Source organism: Alnus glutinosa, chromosome 12 (genome assembly GCF_958979055.1).
Source record: "Alnus glutinosa chromosome 12, dhAlnGlut1.1, whole genome shotgun sequence".
NCBI classification, from domain to species: domain Eukaryota; kingdom Viridiplantae; phylum Streptophyta; class Magnoliopsida; order Fagales; family Betulaceae; genus Alnus; species Alnus glutinosa.
In genome coordinates, this window is record NC_084897.1 from 5,439,277 (window position 1) to 5,457,137 (window position 17,861).

Sequence of the window (17,861 nt, forward strand, 5' to 3'; positions counted from 1 at the left end):
TGGTAATTTTTTTTTTAAAAAAATAAACACATGGGTATTTTGAGAATTTTGATTGGATTTAACAGAAAATCCTAACGAATGATTTCTAATTGAGACTTTTCGAAAAATGGATACCCTAAATTGAGACTTTTTGAAGTTCAGGTATCATCTTTAAAAAAGGTAAAAGTTCGGTACTTTTAAGTGAAGTTAAAAAAGAAAAAAAATCTAAAAATCTAAAATTCTTTGTTAGGGTAATTGTTTGGTGTTCCTTTTTCCTTTTTTTATTTTTTTTATTTTTTTTTATTTTTTGTGAAGCAATGTAACTATATTGAAAACAAAAAAGATACATCAAGGCAATATCCTACTCACTATCAATGTTAGGATATCCGTGTGTATTGATAAGATTTATAGCATCAAAGTTCTTTGATAGGACTCCTAGGACAGAGATCATGCAATAATATCTTCCTAAGGTAAGATGAAATTGTTTATATATATATATATATATATATATATATAAAAGGTGAGATAAAATTGCAAAGGTCCAAACATTTTGACACAACAAAATTTCTGTAAGGCATACAAAATATTATTTGCACACGAAGGTGAGATAAATATATTTTCTTGAAAAACATACCGTGACATTCATTATAAGTGTTCTTAATTGGTAGACCATTTTACCAAGGGCCCAAAGCCATTTGTTTGTGTGAACCCACACCTAGGCCTAATAACCTTGGGAAGGAACATTGGATACGTAGGGAAGAGTATAATAAGCAAATTCATACTCCTACCATGTCACCATACGAACCCACTAAAAGGACAAAGATGACAACTACCTTGAGATAAAAAATAAAAAAATAAGGAAAATTTCATTTATAATTCTTGATTTTTTTTTTTTTTTTTTACTTTTGAAATAAAATACCCAAACTTTAAAATGTGCTAACTACCCAATGTATTTCAAAAATTTAGGCATAAGTATTTTTGCAAATTTCGTTAAATTCTTACCAACACCTAAATCGTTACAATTTTTTTCTTTTTTTTTTTCCTAACAAAAATGAGGGGTATTTTAAAAATTTTTTATAAGATTTAACGAAAAATTATAACAAATGGTTAAAATTGAAAGATTGATACCCTAAATTAACACGTTTTAAAGTTTGAATACCTTATTTCAAAAGTGATAAAATATCAGGAATTATAAGTAAAATTCTTCTAAAAAAAAAATATTTGTTTGTTGCCCACCATCCACGCATGCACAAGCATTTTGTATTGTCAAGGCATCTGCTAACCAGGGGTTGCCATGTGTCCAAACGATTACAGGGAGAGAATCTCCCATGCCTCATTGCTTACCTTGTTTCCATTCGTAGGCACTGTCAACTTACTTGCTGATGTGCAGTCAACCGTACTAATAGTTTAGCGCCACATGTAGGAAGCGATGAGACTTCCAAATCTTTTAGACAAAAGACCCCATGCCAAACACTAGGTTGAGAAGTGCTCGGATGGACAATGCTGGCACTTCCAACTAAGCAAACCCTCATAATTAGAGGTTCGCAGCACTAGAAATACAATTGTTTCACCTCTCCTAAATATATGGACCTCATCCTTCACAAAATCATGAGATGATGCAGCGGTTTCAGTAGCACAACCCACATAAGAACAACCCTTCCTCAACCCAAAATGGTGAGTAACAACCCTCACGGAACTGAGAAGGGGAAGCGAAAGGGGAGGACCATGAAAGCGGCACTAGGAATTGAGAAGATAATGATCAACCCCTTGTCTCCTTAGTAGGGATAGAAAGCCAACAACATCAAGCACCCCGAAGTAGGTAGTTGTGTTGACACCTGAATACATGACTTGCAAGCAAAGTTCGACTCAATGGTGATTAAGTAATGTTTTGTTAAGTTATATGGACTCCTTCAAGGATCTGTGCAAGTAGTTCCTTACATAGTTTATCGAGGGGCGAAAGCGAAAGAAGCCTGTAGCTTACCTCCTTACCCTCAAGCAGGGCAAGATGGAGGCCCTCAAGGACTTTATGGCCAAATTCAACAATGAAAAACTCACAGTTAATGACGAAGATGAGAGCGTCGTTCTCGCTGTCTTTCTTGAGGGAATTTGGCCAAGGAGATTGCCCACATGACCTACTCTACCCTCTAGAAGTTCATGGACAAGGCAAAGGAGTTTATGAATGTCGAGGGTACGATCAGAGCCTTTACGAGTAGAATCAGCGGGGTAGTAATAGCCACTCTAATAAGAAAAGAAAGGAGCCCACTCAATTAGAAAGGCATGTGGTTGACACCTAGTCAAGACGGAATGAGGAATGCCACCGACCCCAATAGTTGAGGCAAGGTCCACTCCCTCATTAGCCATTTGGCTTCACCCCTTTTAACACCTCCAATGCCGAGGTGCTTATGCAAATCCAAGGAGATTCGAGCCTGCAATGGCGGGGAAAGTTGAAATCCCCCTAACTCCAAATGTTGAGATAAGTACACCTTTTTCCAGCAAGACCACAGACACAACAACAAGGATTGCTTCAACCTTTGGAGGTTGCTACTGATTGACATGCTCTTGAAGTTTAGACAGAATCATTCGTCCTAAGTGGTGTTCCAAGATAGTTCGAACTGATCATAATGAAGTGACCTTGAAGCCTAGCAGAATGCTGATTGATGTGGGTCGAAGCCTTAGCAATTGTACGTCGCGATTGTGTATTATAGCAAAAAAATAAGATGAGGGTTCGACATTGATCTTCGACAGCCATCAACATCCCGAGGGCATGCTCCAGCCAATGGAGAGATTGTTTGAGTCTCCTTCAGACCCATAGTTGTCAAGGATCTACCTTTGGCCTTCTTTGTCAGATCCTTCGAGCCCTTCTCTGCCAATAAGCCATCCTCAGTTTTCTTCATCGACTCCTTTGAAATTTTTTGAAGCTAAGGAGCCATCCTCACCCTTTTTCTTGCTTGAGGCCTTAACCTAATTCTTTTTCTTCGTATCTAAAGGATGGCATGCCTTAACTGATTCATAGTAGAACAAACACTCTTCCTATCTTTCCATTGTACCAGTTTGTCAAAGGCATTCCACTCGCTCTCTAAAGTCTTGGGGCTTTTAGCTCAGTCTAGTGCCATGGTTGCTCAATCACGCTAAACGACAGTTAATTATGATTATGAGAGAGCTATCTCAATAGGTTTAATCCATTATCTGTTGACGATGAAGGGGATCAGCTAGTTGAGAGTTGGTCATCCCAATTGAATAACTCCTAACCATTCCCAAAGATGAAGAAAAACTTTTTAAAAGCTAACGAAAATTTCGCAAAAGGATAGTAAGGAATCCGATGGTTTCAAAACAAGTTCGGCAAAAACATGAAGAAAAGGATAAATGCAAGGAGAAAAGCTAAAGAATAAATTAGCAAGATGGGGAAACAAAGTAGGGGAAGAAGTTTTTGAAAGCTCGATAGTTTGCCTCTTAAATTTGAAAAATCCTACATATTTGATGTTGCTGACCATGTGGTGCAATTGGAATGGCCCAAGGAACACATGCACCGTACTCAGCATTAAATGCACGCATGACCCTCCACTAGACGAATAATCATTGCCATTCTCCTCGGAAGACGAAATCTGCGTGATAAATGTGCCCCCATCGCCCTCGAGCTTCGAGCCAACCGTGCTGTTTTTGACATGTGTCACGAGCAAATCGCAAAGGTTTCCTAAAAGGAGAGAAAACTCAAGACCTTCTAAGACATGGGTACCAATTGAAATTCCCAGAACATGGCTAGAGTTATGATCCAAGCATGGAAATTGGGGGGGGGGGGGGGGGGGGGGGGAACTGGTAGACCACTTTATCTAGGGCTAGGCTTGAGCTGTGAGGGCCCAAAACCATTAGTTTGCCCACTACCCGCGCACACACACATATGGGCATGCCATACTATCAAGGCACCTCCTAATCAAGGACTGCCACTTGGCCAAATGGTTACATTGAAATAATCTACAACTATTATAAAAAGGGTAGCCATTATAGTAGGTAAGGATCATCTTCTACTTCATAACTCTTGCGCCTTGCTTTTATTTTCTTTTTAGAGCCACTTAATGACTTACGCATTGTAAGTGTCCCCCCACGCCTACTTGCTTGCCTTCTGTCCATTTTCTAGGCACAATTGGTTGACTTACCACGTACGATTAACTGTACTCACATTAATCACCTCATAATTATAGTGGATTAACATAGTTAAATCCAAGGATCCGGCTTCAATGTTGTAGTTTTAAACTACAGCACATCTGCTGTAAATAAATAGAGGGCTCAGATTTAGTTCTCCTAAATACTATCGTTTCAGTTATATTTACATAATTGAAAAATAAACACCGTTTGAGGAAGGGGAAATCCTCTGAGTTTGACGAGATTGAGATGCTGAGATGGTTTCCTATTGTGAACCAGAGCCGATGCAATGTTCCCATCTTATCTGTGTTGGTGCGTCCGACCTTGTGTTTTGCTCACCTCTCTTTCTCTCACTCTCTCGGACACAATCACTTGTTGACAAAGCTCCATTGTGGAACTCCGGTGATTACTTCCTCAAAACCGATCTCAGTAGTTCGATGCTTCGTTGTCAAAGCTCAATCTAACATGTCTCTCTCTATTTCTCATTATGATTCCTATTGACCATTGCTAAATTCTCACTTTTCTGGGTCTTTTCTTTTTCAATTATATAATGGAGATTAATCTCCATTAACGCTTCTCTTTTGGAGCTTTCTCTTTGTTCCATTTCCAGATCTACCACACATTTTTTCTCTCTCTTTTCTCGAAGATTCTAAACCAAATCTAGTAAATTTGCTATTTTCCCTTGTAATCACTCTCAATCATCACTAATTCCAATTCTTTCACTCATTGTATCTCTCAAAAGATAATCTCTTTGTTTAAGAAAATCGCTTTATTTATTTTCTCAAAATCCTCTCCAAATCGTCCTCTAAAGCACTTTTTGTACATTTTCACTTTGGCTCTTTCCAAAATTCCTATAAAAAAACACATAAAATTCATACCTCCGCTAATTGCCCTTGGATAAAGCTTGAATTTACGAAAATGCTTTGCTTCGTGGTCTCATTTTTCCTCTGCTTCTCAACCATTGCACCGATTTTGAACTATGTGGCGCGCCCGGAAATGATAACGTGCTCAGGTATGGTACCGATGAATTACCGGAACGACAAGATCTTGATTACGGACTTTGGGGGTGTCGGAGTTTATTTTTCAGTTATGTAAACATAATTGAAACGATTTGTGTTTAATGCTCCGTTTGTTTCGGCGTAAAATGATTTCTGGAAAATGATTTCGGCATTTTCCGGTGTTTGGTAGGGGCGAAAATAATAGTCAACCGGAAAATGATTTCTGTTTGACAAAAAATGCTTAGTAAATTTCGGAAAATGTTTTTCGAAGACGCCAGACGCAGTCGATCTATTTTAAACGGCACAGTCGACTTTCACGTTCAAGCAGCCGACCACCATCGAAATATTGCGGGTATCGGAATCCGACAACATCCGGTTAATGTCGCCGGAATCTGGCGACGGAATCCGGCCACCTTCGCGGGAATCCGATCAGCCAGATTCTGGCGACCAATTTGACCGGAATCCGGCCACTTTCGCCGGAATCCGGCTATCCCAGATTCCGACGAAATTGTCCGGATTCCGTCCTTTATCTCGAATTCTGGCTATATTAGCCGGAATCAGGTAAAAATAGTTAGAATCTTGTCGGTGACAAAATCTTGTCATCGATGATTTTTATATTATTTTACATTAATATTTTTATGTTGTGAATAAAAATTGATTTTTATAAGTTAATATGATTGAATAAAAATATAAAAAAATATTTGCGATTTTCCGTATGCGCCAAACACCGAAAAATGCTTTCGACGGAAAATGGTTTCCTGAAAAATGACTTCCCTGAAACCATTTTACGACGGAAACCATTTTACGTCGAAACAAACCGATTTTGAACTATGTGGCGCGCCCGGAAATGATAACGTGCTCAGGGATGGTACCGATGAATTACCGGAACGACAAGATCTTGATTACGGAATTTGGGGGTGTCGGTGTTTATTTTTCAGTTATGTAAACATAATTGAAACGACTGTGTTTAAGAGAGTTAAATTTGAGCCCTCTATTTATTTACAGTTTAAAACTACAACACTAAAGCCGGATCTTAAATCCAAATGCTTGAACAATCCTCACCGGTCATTAGGTCAATAACGATTCGAATTTGTTCGATCAATAATAAGAAGAGCATATCCACTTTGTATATCTTTTGACTACATTGTCGACTATTAATCTTATTTAAAAGCTCAACAACATAGATTAAAAAAAAAAAAATAGTGGCTTCTAAAATAAAAAATCGAGTAAAATAGAGATGATTTATTTTATAGTTTAGACTAAATTTTACAAATTTAATAACATGTATTATCAAACAATTTAATTTTTAGTTTTTTAATAGGAAAAAATACACATATTCTTCTCAAACTACTACTCAATTGTTAATATTCATCCTTAAACTATAAAAAACATGTCAATTTCCCCTCTAAGACCAACAAAAAGATAAAAATGATCCTACTTTTTTTTAATAAGACAAAAGTGTCTTTATAAATTTGAAAAAAACTAAAACTAAAAAACTAAAATAAAAAATAAAAAAATAAAAACTAAAAATTAAATTTTTGAAAAACAAATTAAAAAAATTAAAAGAATAAGGAAAAAATAAAAAAAGTATAACTTTTTGTTATTTTTATATTATTTTTAGTTTTTTTTTTAATTTTAATAATTTTATGAAGAGCATTTTTGTCAATAAAAAGATATTAATATTTTTAAGTAGTTTAAAGAGAAATTAATATAATTGATAGAAACTTATAAATGAAATGATAGGTTGAAAGGATTATTGTATTTTTTTTACTTTTTCTCTTTTTAATAATATGCGTAATTTTTCCAAAACCAGGCCGCACGGCCCAGAGCGAGTTCACTGCTTCGACCAAATTCGTGGTCACTGTTTTGCATCTCTCGCTCTGAACCCTCTCTAAACCCTAGAAAATGTCCGTTACAATCACCGCCGCAAAACAATGAAGCGGGTCTTGAAAATCTCAGACGCGGCCCAAGCAGAGATGCTCTGCTCCGCAAAACCCAAAACCCTAGCCCCCACTCCCTTCATCTTCACACTCACGAGGTCCCCAAATCACCGATTCACCAGCCGCGACCTCAATGCACAAACCCAATCCACCTCCCTCAAAATCGTAGGCTTGTTCACGGACAAGTTTGCCCCCTCCGATTCCAGAGCCAGAGAGGATCTCAGAAGCAAGGTCTCGCAGTTGAGGGACGAATTAGTTCGGAATTTCGAGGAGGTCTCTGATCAGATTTACACTGATAAGATTGTTAGGGTTTTGGAGGAGAAGGCCGACTCGTTGCTTCGGAGTTATTCGGATGGGTGCGCTTGTGTTGAGCTTTTGAAGCAGCTGGGTTCGTGGCCTCACTTAGCCCTAGAGGTGTTTTCCCATATAATTGTGTGCGCGCGCGTTGTATGATAAAGCATTTTTGTTGTTATCTAATGGAGTTGGTTTTGTTTGATGTGGAATTTATGTTGGTTATTGGTTGTTTTACTTGTTGATTGGTGTTTTTCCTTTTTCTTTTTGAATATATCTGTGGTGTGTAATTATGGGGTTTTTGAGATTATTTTGGAAGTTGAGGAAATGAATTTGTTGTGCTTTTGTGACATGTATATGGGTTTATTTGTTTTCAGAAAGAAGATTGGAGCATGGCATGTTGGGATTTTGATGAATGAACCGATTTTGTTTTTGATTATTGAATACTTATTAATGATTTCAAATTCTAAGCAATATAAGTGCAAGAAAGGCATTAGTTATTGTTTTATGCCAGTCGGAGCTCATTGTTGCAGTCACTCTTAGTGAATGGTTTTGAATTGTATCTTAATCCTATCTTATACAAAATGGACTGGTTCAGTTTCCGTGGGATGGCCTTCCATCTTGTATGCTGCTAAATTGTATGAAATGATAACAAATAATCTTTACTCCCATTTAACATATCCCACACAATCTTGTCTTGAATATATATTTGTTTTGACTTTCAGGTTTTGAATTGGAGAAGAAAACAGGTGGATTGTGGCATTCCTATGATGCCTGAGGAGTATGCCAAGGGTATTACAGTTGCTGGTAGAATTAAGAATGTTGATCTTGCAGTTGAGCTGTTTACTGAGGCTACTAACAAGCGAATCAGGACAACATCTACTTATAATGCACTGATGGGTGCTTATATGTTCAATGGTCTTGCTGATAAATGCCAGTCATTATTTCGGGACCTGAAGAGGGAAGCAATTTCTAGTCCTACAATTGTAACATACAACATTCTTATTTCTGTTTTTGGTCGCTTGATGCTAGTTGATCACATGGAGGCGACTTTTCGAGAGATACACGATTCAAATCTCTCCCCTAATATAAGCACTTACAACAATGTAATTGCTGGATATGTTACAGCTTGGATGTGGGATAATATGGAGAAAACTTATCAGGCAATGAAGATGGGCCCTGTTAAGCCTGATATTAACACCTACTTGCTAATGCTTCGGGGGTATGCACATTCAGGTAATTTAGAAAAGATGGAGGAGACATATGAATTGGTAAAGAATCATGTTAATGATAAGAAAATTCCATTGATCAGAGCCATGATATGTGCATATTGTAGGAGTTCTGCAACAGATAGAGTTAAAAAGATTGAGGCGCTAACAAAGATTATTCCAGAAAATGAGTATAGGCCATGGTTGAATGTGATGTTGATTAGGGTTTTTGCCCAAGAGGATTGGTTAGACGAGATGGAGAACTCGATAGATGAGGCATTTGAGCACAATACCTCTGTAACAACAGTGGGTGTCATGCGGTCTATCATTGCAAGTTATTTTCGGTGTAATGCACTGGACAAGCTTACTATCTTTGTGAGGCGTGCAGAATGTGCCGGCTGGAGAATCTGCCGGTCCCTATATCACTGTAAGATGGTCATGTATGCGTCACAGAGGCGCCTACAGGAAATGGAGTGTGTCCTAAATGAGATGGAGAATTTTAACTTAGATCGCACAAAAAAGACGTTCTGGATAATGTATAAGGCCTACTCTATGTGTGGTCAAAGACACAAGGTCCAGCAAGTATTAGGATTGATGTGTAAGCATGGCTACAAAATTCCTTTGGATGCATTGCCGCCATAAATTATCCATTTAGCATATTGGATGCCAGAAATTGCAAAAGGCATTGAGCTGATTATTGTGAGAGGTTTCACTGCCACTGTGTGATGGGATTGAAGTATCAAGTAATTTAAAGGTACACAGCTTGTCTCGTACTTTTCATGAACTGTACTCTCTCTTTTCCTCACCTTATCTTACCCTTAGTAATTCAATACCCTTGGCTATATATGATGAGCAGTTCATGATGTTGCTTACTATTGCCTGTTAGAACTATGGAATAAAATCTCGTTGTTTATTTGGAAAAATGCAAAACCAGTCAATGTAGTTGCACCGATTTGCAATAAGTAAAAAGTATCTTAAACCTCCCCGTGATGAGCATAAATTACAAATAACTTGCTAGCCCGAACTTCCGTTTGAAATTTTGACGGAAACCTTTAGAGTTCCACATCAGCACTCCACCAATAATAATACGACACGTCTCCTATATATATATATATATATAAAAGGTCACTCATTTTCCTGCACGAAATTCCCACCGACATGTGTCGCCAGACTCGCCACCATCGCGGTCGATCGAGAGTTCCTCTCGGTCTTTCAAGACTGTTCAGAAACTTTGAAATTTTTAGGTTTTCAACTTGGATTTTCAGTCTCCTTTGATCTAACGCCTATGAGCCTCAACATGCTCAACTTATCGCATATTAAATCCCGTATTTTATCCTATTATTTCGAAGTTTATAATTTTCTTAAACTTTTAATTTTCCCGCGTATTACACGATTGGATATCAAGTGGACGATAGGAGATTAGGAAAAAAGAAAACATAAGAAGAAAGATAGGAGGCCAAGACACTTGAGGCTGATGTGTATCATTTTAATTACGTGGTGCATTGCATGGCTGTCTGACGTGGATTTTTATGAAGCTGGCGGTGACATGTGGTGTTGATATGGAATATTGCTCACATTTCGTGATATTATTAGCTTTGACATATACATGTGTCCATGTGGCATTAGCTTCTGTTAAATATGTTAATGGAGGGGCCTATTTTATAAGAGTACAAACTACAAAGATCTATAATTTAAAATCAAACCACGAGGACTGATTTCGTATTTTTCCCGTAATTTTTTTTATAGGAGTAATTATTCGCTGTAGCTTCTCTCTTCCATTACATTAGAAGTATGACCCAGTACCAATCCTCTTATAAGTGAATTAATAGCACTCTTTACTATTATTAATTTTCGTTGAACACCAATTCCCTAGAACCCAATGCTATGCTTCTTCATGGTTTGTAATCTTTTAGCAGGACCATATTACGAAGACCAATTCCATATTGAGGACCGATTCACATTATGAAGAGAAGTATGGTTCCTTAAAGGGTTCAGTTGGATAACCAACTTGCAAACTCAGATCAACCTTTTATAAATTGATGCTGATTCCTGAAAGGATAGCTGGTGCAGGAGACAGCTTGCACTGATGCTTTGACTGAGAGCAGTAGTTGATACAAGGTAGACTACCGATGTTTCGATCCTTCTGCAAGTTTGACTGTACATCTCTCGTCATGTCATTTTTTATGAGCACTGCTTTCTGTTTCAGAAGCAAGTCGATTCTCCTACTTCTCCGATCAGCACGACTGTCACCTCCATTTTTCCTATGCCTCTCATGCTACCAATTAGTTTATCTTCCTCTGCACCTACCACGGACTCGTTAGTTGATCTCTCCTCAGAGCCCTCATTTTCTTTTCCACCTGATTCATCTGCTGGCAGTGATACTTCTGCTTCAGCAAACTCACCAGTGGACCAGCCTCCCGTTTCTACACATTCTCTAGTGGGTTCTCCTTCAGTTCAGACTTTACATGTTTCTTCAGTGCCTTCTACTCACGAGAGACAACCACCTCTGGCTCTGTGTTATCCCATGATCACACGTTCTAAGGATGGTTCTCTATTCAAGTAAACATAGTCTAGCAGTTATTGGTGGCATAGTTTAAACTCATAGAGCAAAGGAGTAATCCTAATTTCTTGGCAGTGCACGAATAGTATAAATGGAAAAGTTTAAAGATTGATGCAGGTAGCCCTGAAAACCTTCATCGTCTAGACTGTCTTTCAATTGAAAGCCAATGGGAAAATGGTAGATTAGAGTTTCAGGGTTTAATCTGTAACAATCAATAAGTTGATCTAGAGAGGAAGAAGAATAGAAAGTGGCAGAGAGAGAGGCTGATCATTTATTAATCATCATGGTGTGCTTGTTGGCAAGAGCTGCATCTTTTATTGGGGACTACATGGTCCTGTAGATTTTATTTGGTTCTCTTGCCACGAGCAACGAAGCTTTCTGCCCGTGATAGTCTTCTTGTTTCCAGTCTGGATTTGGAGAAGTATCTTCTTCCCTTTTGCATGTTTAGAGATGCATTGAGATTGGTAGAAATAATATTTTGAAATGAAATGTTATTAATTTTTTTTTTTTTGAAGTGAATAAAAAACGAAACTCTATATATCTTGGGTTTGAATCCAAATTGACAAAATCTCGTAAATGCCTTACTTTATTTACTTTTTAACAGATCAAACACCTCAGTTTCGCCTGTTAGCAGCTGTAAGAATAAACTATCTCAGCTAATCAAGAAATTTATTTAATTTCATGATTGGTCCTGTAAATTGTATTTCATGATTAAAAATATTATATGTATATATACTGGGTAAACTGTTCTTTTTTTTTTTTTTTTTTTGACATGTCCACACAAAAGGGGGAGGGAAGATTCGAACTAATGACCTTTGCTTTAGACATTTTCACTATCATGATGATTCTGTGTGACTGAAGTCATTTGGTTTTTCATTCTCGAGACCATATGAGAAAATTGCAATTATTTTATTTCGTTTTCTTGTACTCTATTAATTTGAATTCATATTTTGCAGAAAGTGCTGAACAATTGTACAGTGTTCGATGGACCAAGGCCAACAAAATGCTGAATGGTTACTGAAATTGAAATCAATTCTTTCAATGCACGAAGATATTGTTTTGTCTACTTTTCAAAGAAAAAAAAAATTGTTTTCTCTGCACAAAATCCCAACTCTCTTCCTGTAATGTTACTAAATTAACTGAATTTTGTAGAATGCTACCAGGGCAGAGAATAGAGACGATTGATCTTTTGACTCGTGGGGTATATAAATTTATTGATGTAACTATGCAAGAGCTATGCTGACGATTTGTGAACCACCAAAGTGGTTAGGTACATACTTGGGTATGGATTTGAATCTGAATTCAAATTTTAATGGCTGATTAGTGTAAACTATCATAGGTCGTACTTCTGATGGGGCTAGATCAGATTATGGTTCAATTGGATTTTTGGGAGCGCATGCGATTTTCACCATCTAGATTTCTCCTATGCAGTTTTCAGCGAGTAGGTGTTACTATGATTACACCCAGATAGAGTAGTCATTTTGGTTGCCTCCTCTTGTCTTCTTGCGCAAAAAAAGAAAAAAGAAAACTTGAGTAAGAGAAGCACTGATCTTTGGAAGTTACGATTTAGTGTCGACCCAATCATTCACGTTGACCTACTGAAGGCTAATATTTGCATGTTGCATTGTGAAGTATCTCAGATGGTATGAACTAGATGTTTTTGTACTACAAATTGCAATTTGCTATCTGCTCTTTTTTTTTTTTTTTTTTTTTCAATGTTAATTCCCTAATAAAAGCCATCTATGGCTCATTAGTATGGAAGAAAGATTTCCCCGGAATAGGTGGGGTATGTTGTTGAATCCCTTAGTTAGTGTTCAATAAAAGTTGTAATGATTTGTTGTGTTTGAGTATGGAAAAAGAAAATGATATTTGTTTTCTTCTGAAAGTCTTATGTTTAGCGTTTTTGCTTACTGAATCACCCAATTTTTGGGCTTATACCCCAACTTGTGCTTCTCTGTAAACCATAGCCGATTCAGATCCTATCAATTGGAGCTTTGCTGGTGTTGGTATTGCATAGCTTTTCAACCAACATTCATAGATATTATTTTGGATTTCTTTAACAAGTGATGAAATGGTCCAAGTTTAATGCTAATTATGCAATTCACACTTACGAGTTTACAAGAGTTGGTTTCTAACACATTTAGTGCTGCAAATGAACAAATCTATTTGCCAACTTGCTTGGGATTGACTTGGGATAAATTCGATTCAAGACTTAATTCATTTAATATATGAATCATTTGGTAACAGAAAATTACACACTGGATTATTAAATGAGACATACTCGTATAAACTCAGTCCAACTCGATTAATATTTGTGAACATAGTTCGTATATGCTCGTTCATATATCTTTGTGAGTGTGTGTATATATATATTTTTCCAATTTATTGATGGAAAAATAGGTTATATAAATATAAGCAGGTATATTAATTATTAAAATGGTTTAGATTTTTTTGAGGTGTAAAACAATTTTCATCCACAGCTAATTTCTTCAAACTCTTCTCTTGACGAACATCTATATTATGGCACACCCCATGCACCACCTCCACTCTCACCAGCACCAACCCACGTCGGAGCAACTCCATCAACAAAAAATATTATCAAAAAAAACATTTTCAGGATCATAGTCAAACACCAAAAAATAATAGTGTTTTTTTTTTTTTTTTTAAAAATGTTTTCAGTTTACATTTAATAATTATATTAAATGTGATTTTACACATGTACGTAATTCGTCAATAATATAACTCTCCCATTTCGGAAAGAGTTTACTGTAATTTACTTCTATACAAATAGGTATAATTACACTTCACCTTTGGACTACTAAAAGCATTAATGTTGAAGAAATTCATAAAGCTATGAAAATATAAAGAAAATAGCGGAATAAGAGATAATAAAGACAAATGATTTTACGGGTAGTTCGGTTTTAGAGACATATGTCCACCACTAAGATAGCCTTATAGGGCTACATTTTGATCTTATTTCTTGATATGATTGTATACAAGATGCTCTATTTATAGAGATTACAAATGATTTAAATTTATTTAAATTCAATCTCATCAAATCCTAATCAAATTTATAAATTTAGGATAATCAAATCCTCATTTACGATAAGGGTTTCTATCATTATCATATGTTAACATTGCCCCTCAAACTTAGGGTGAAAAATTTTGTAACCTTGAGTTTGAAAAGATTTTTTTTTCTTCTTCTTTTTCTTCTTGGAGATGGCAGTGGTTGGTGGCGGAGGCCAGCGATGGTGGCTGAAAACTCACTAGAGTTGGTGGCGGCTAGTGGCGGTGAAAAGAGGTGGCACAATATCATGAACTCTAAAAACTGAAATAAGAACAAAGTCAAGTGGCACCCTTGGTTGCTGAAAACAAGAATAATGTCACATCTTTTCACACTGGCGAGATTGTCTTAGTAACAAGAATTGAACCAAGTGATGCCTGTTTAGATACTGTGGAATTACCACTTATTCAAAAATTTTAAGTGGATAGGAAATGATGAATTTAATCATTCAATTTATATTATAACACTTACTCTCACGTATGGGCTCAAACTCCCCCTTAATTAAAAAAAAAAATGTTGTGCTTTAAACCAGGCCGTCACAGCTTTTGCATTTGAAATGAAAATTAAAACGAGCGTCTCTGAAACTCATTTTAATGCCCCGTCTGAATTGATTTTGGATCGGTAATCGGAACGAAGCTCTCAGGAGTAATTTTCACTATGCAATACAATGGCCCGTTCGAACTGACTAACTCCCAATTCGAATCGAAGACTTGAAAAATGACTTTTTGCTAAAACTTTCTAGGTGTTTCACTTTGGCTATTAATTCCATTTGTACTACATACTTTATTCAGTTACAATTGTTCTTTTAATTATTTTCTTGGGTGTTACAGCTTTGGTGCAAAATGATGCTACCAAGACGACAATCTTGACACGGGGAGGGTAGAAGTCCTAAGGAAGTAGGATGAAACCAAAATGATGAAGTACCATCCCCATCTAATGCAAAAATATAGGTTGTCGTCCCAATACTGGTGGAAGTTGTTAAGCAAGTGACTGAAGTTGCAGCACAAAATTTGCATCTCGTGAATGAACTGGGAGCCTATTCTTTCAAGGACTTTTGTAACTACTGCTACTCATCGTTTGAGGGTAGTTAAGGGCCCATGGCGCCTTAATCCTAGATTATTGATTTTCAGGAGTTGTTTGAAGCAATAGGCTGTACAGATGAACAAAAAGAAAAGTATGCCAACTCAAACTTATCGGTGAGGCAGCAAGGTGGTGAAAGTCAAAGAAATAGTTATTGACTTTGGATTTAGGAGAAGAAAATGGAATCACTTGGACCCGATTCCAGACGGACTTCGATGAGAGATTTTCCCCCAAGGATTAACGACAGCTACGAGTTATGGAGTTTAAGGATTTGGTTCAAGGTAGTATGACAATAGAACAATATGCTACTGAATACATAGGGCTTTTCGAGGTTTAGTATGTATTTAATTCCTGATGAAGAAAGAAAAGCATGAGATTTCAGGAAGGTCTCCACCTGCTAATCAAGGAAATAGTTTGTTTGGAGATTAAAGATTGCACTAAGCTAGTGAAAGTTGCGGCCATTGTAGAGAGAGGATTGCAATGTAAGGTTGTTGCAGTAGAACTAAGGAAGCATAGATTACATTAGGCCTCTCATCTAGTAATGAGATTTGCCTCTAGTAGAAGCTTAGAACAAGAAACGGGAAAGGATCTCACAATCTTTCAATGAGGGCAAAGGCCCATGTGTTTTGAGTGTGGCAAGCCTCATTTCGAGGAATGCAGAGTGGCAACTGGAGTATACTATCGTTGTGGTCAAACAAGTCACTGTGTTAAGGATTGTCCCAAGGAAGCAGCTAATAAAGGCAACAGTCAATAGGGCCAGGGAATCCTAGATTATTGATCTTCGGGAGTTTTTTGAAGGAATAAACTACACAGATGAACAAAAAGCAAAGTATGCTAGACTCAAACTTACCAGTGAGGCATCAAGGTGGTGGAAGTAAAAGAAATAATTATTTACCTTGGATTTAGGAGAAGGAAATGAGAAAAAAAAAAGTGACGTCCCACATTGCTTGCGTATGGGAATGTAGATGTACTTATATATATATTTGCATTATTCTTGATATAACGCATTTTAAAGCAATGATGGCTATGAATCTATCAGAACTTCGCAGTTAAGTGTGCTTATGCGAAAGTAATACTAGGATGGGTGACCTTCTGAAAGTCTGGTTCAAGGGAGTCAAAAGCGGATAATATTGTGTCGTTGTGAGTAAGTTGTTACAAATGGTATCAGACCATTTGCTAGCTTAAGATGGGGGAGCGTGTACAAGCCCATGAGGGACACCAAAAGGCACTTGCTGGGAAGCCAAGAATTAGGTGATCACATGAGGGTCGCAAGCGGGGATGCTTAAAAGAGTGATTGTGACGTCGCACATCACTTGGGTATGGGAGTGGGGATGACCTTTTATATATATATTCGTACCCTTTTTGACACAACGCGTTTTAAAGTCGTGACGATCATAAACCTATCAGAACACTGCAGTTAAGTGTGCTTATACAATAGTAGTATCATGATGGTGACCTCCTAAAAAGTCTGGTTGATGAGAGTTAAAAGCGGACAATATTGTGTCATTGGGGTTGGGTTGTTACACATCTATTGACCAAATTAGTCAAAATGTTGCAGAAGAGTACCAAATTGATATATTAAAAAAAATAAAGGAATTTAGGGTCCAAATGAGGAAGCTCCACCCTGAGCATCAGTATCTGTGACAGTCTCAAAATCTCCTCTAGGAGTGGTTGCAGGAGTCGAATCAATACAATGATATGGCTTTTGAGAAACTTAAAATAGACTTCCCTAAACTGACTAAAAAAGACATTTATTATCTTTTGAGTAGCCTCGGTTTTTGAAATTGAAACACTTATGTGAAGGCAAAGGCGTGTCATTAGTCCACCGAAAGGAAGAGAATTGTTATTGGCTACTTGAAAATTATGAAGTATGACCCTAATGGCATGAATATAGAAATCAATGGGGACATCAATGATCAAAGCATTCATAAACTTAGCTTTATCAATTCCGAAATCTGTGTAGTGATGGATATGCCAAAGGTTTTGAGGTCATGATTCGACAACTAAATATTGTTTAGGCTAAGAAGGAATATCACCATCAACAAAATTCTTCATCATGGTGGATTTCTAAGGAAACACATCATTGAGAAAATGGATATTCCGGATTGCGTTCCAAAGGAACACTAATCGTCTAAGAGATGACATAAGGGTTGATAATGAAAATGACATCCTGAAGATAGGTTTCAAACGAATTACCTTAGATGTTGTGGATATTCAAACTAGCTCCACTAGGGGAGAGACGGGAGCCGAAATCAAAGACTTCCAACCTCTTGACTCAAAAAAGACGAGGGATAAAATTAAATTGATCCGTTAATTCAGAAATTTTTACCCCATGCTCAGCCAAGATGGCGCGATCCTTAAAGCATTCATGGTATACCTTCTTTGAAGTAGCACTTTGAAATCTGTATTGGAAATGTAGTCTCCTCAGAATACAAGAGAATTGCAGCGACTCGCAGGGTGCATTGCCGCCGTAAATAGGTTCATCTTGCGATCTACAGATAAATGTTTGCGTTTTTAGGACCTTAATGAAGGCCTTCGAATGGGACGAGAAAGATTTTTGAGAACTAAGCTAGTATCTATCCCATCCCTCTCTCCTCAGCCAAA

The 17,861-nt window shown here is 37.1% G+C and overlaps 1 protein-coding gene across 1 annotated transcript; it reads left to right on the forward strand.

Moving 5' to 3' along the window:
* The first annotated feature begins 6,935 nt into the window (after positions 1-6,935).
* Positions 6,936-12,443, forward strand: LOC133852157 (pentatricopeptide repeat-containing protein At2g30780-like). Its single transcript, XM_062288844.1, has 3 exons — positions 6,936-7,468; positions 8,071-9,307; positions 12,070-12,443. The coding sequence occupies exons 1-2, from the start codon at positions 7,049-7,051 to the stop codon at positions 9,193-9,195; spliced, it is 1,545 nt and encodes a 514-aa protein (XP_062144828.1). The 5' UTR covers positions 6,936-7,048; the 3' UTR covers positions 9,196-9,307; positions 12,070-12,443.
* The last annotated feature ends 5,418 nt before the right edge of the window (positions 12,444-17,861 follow it).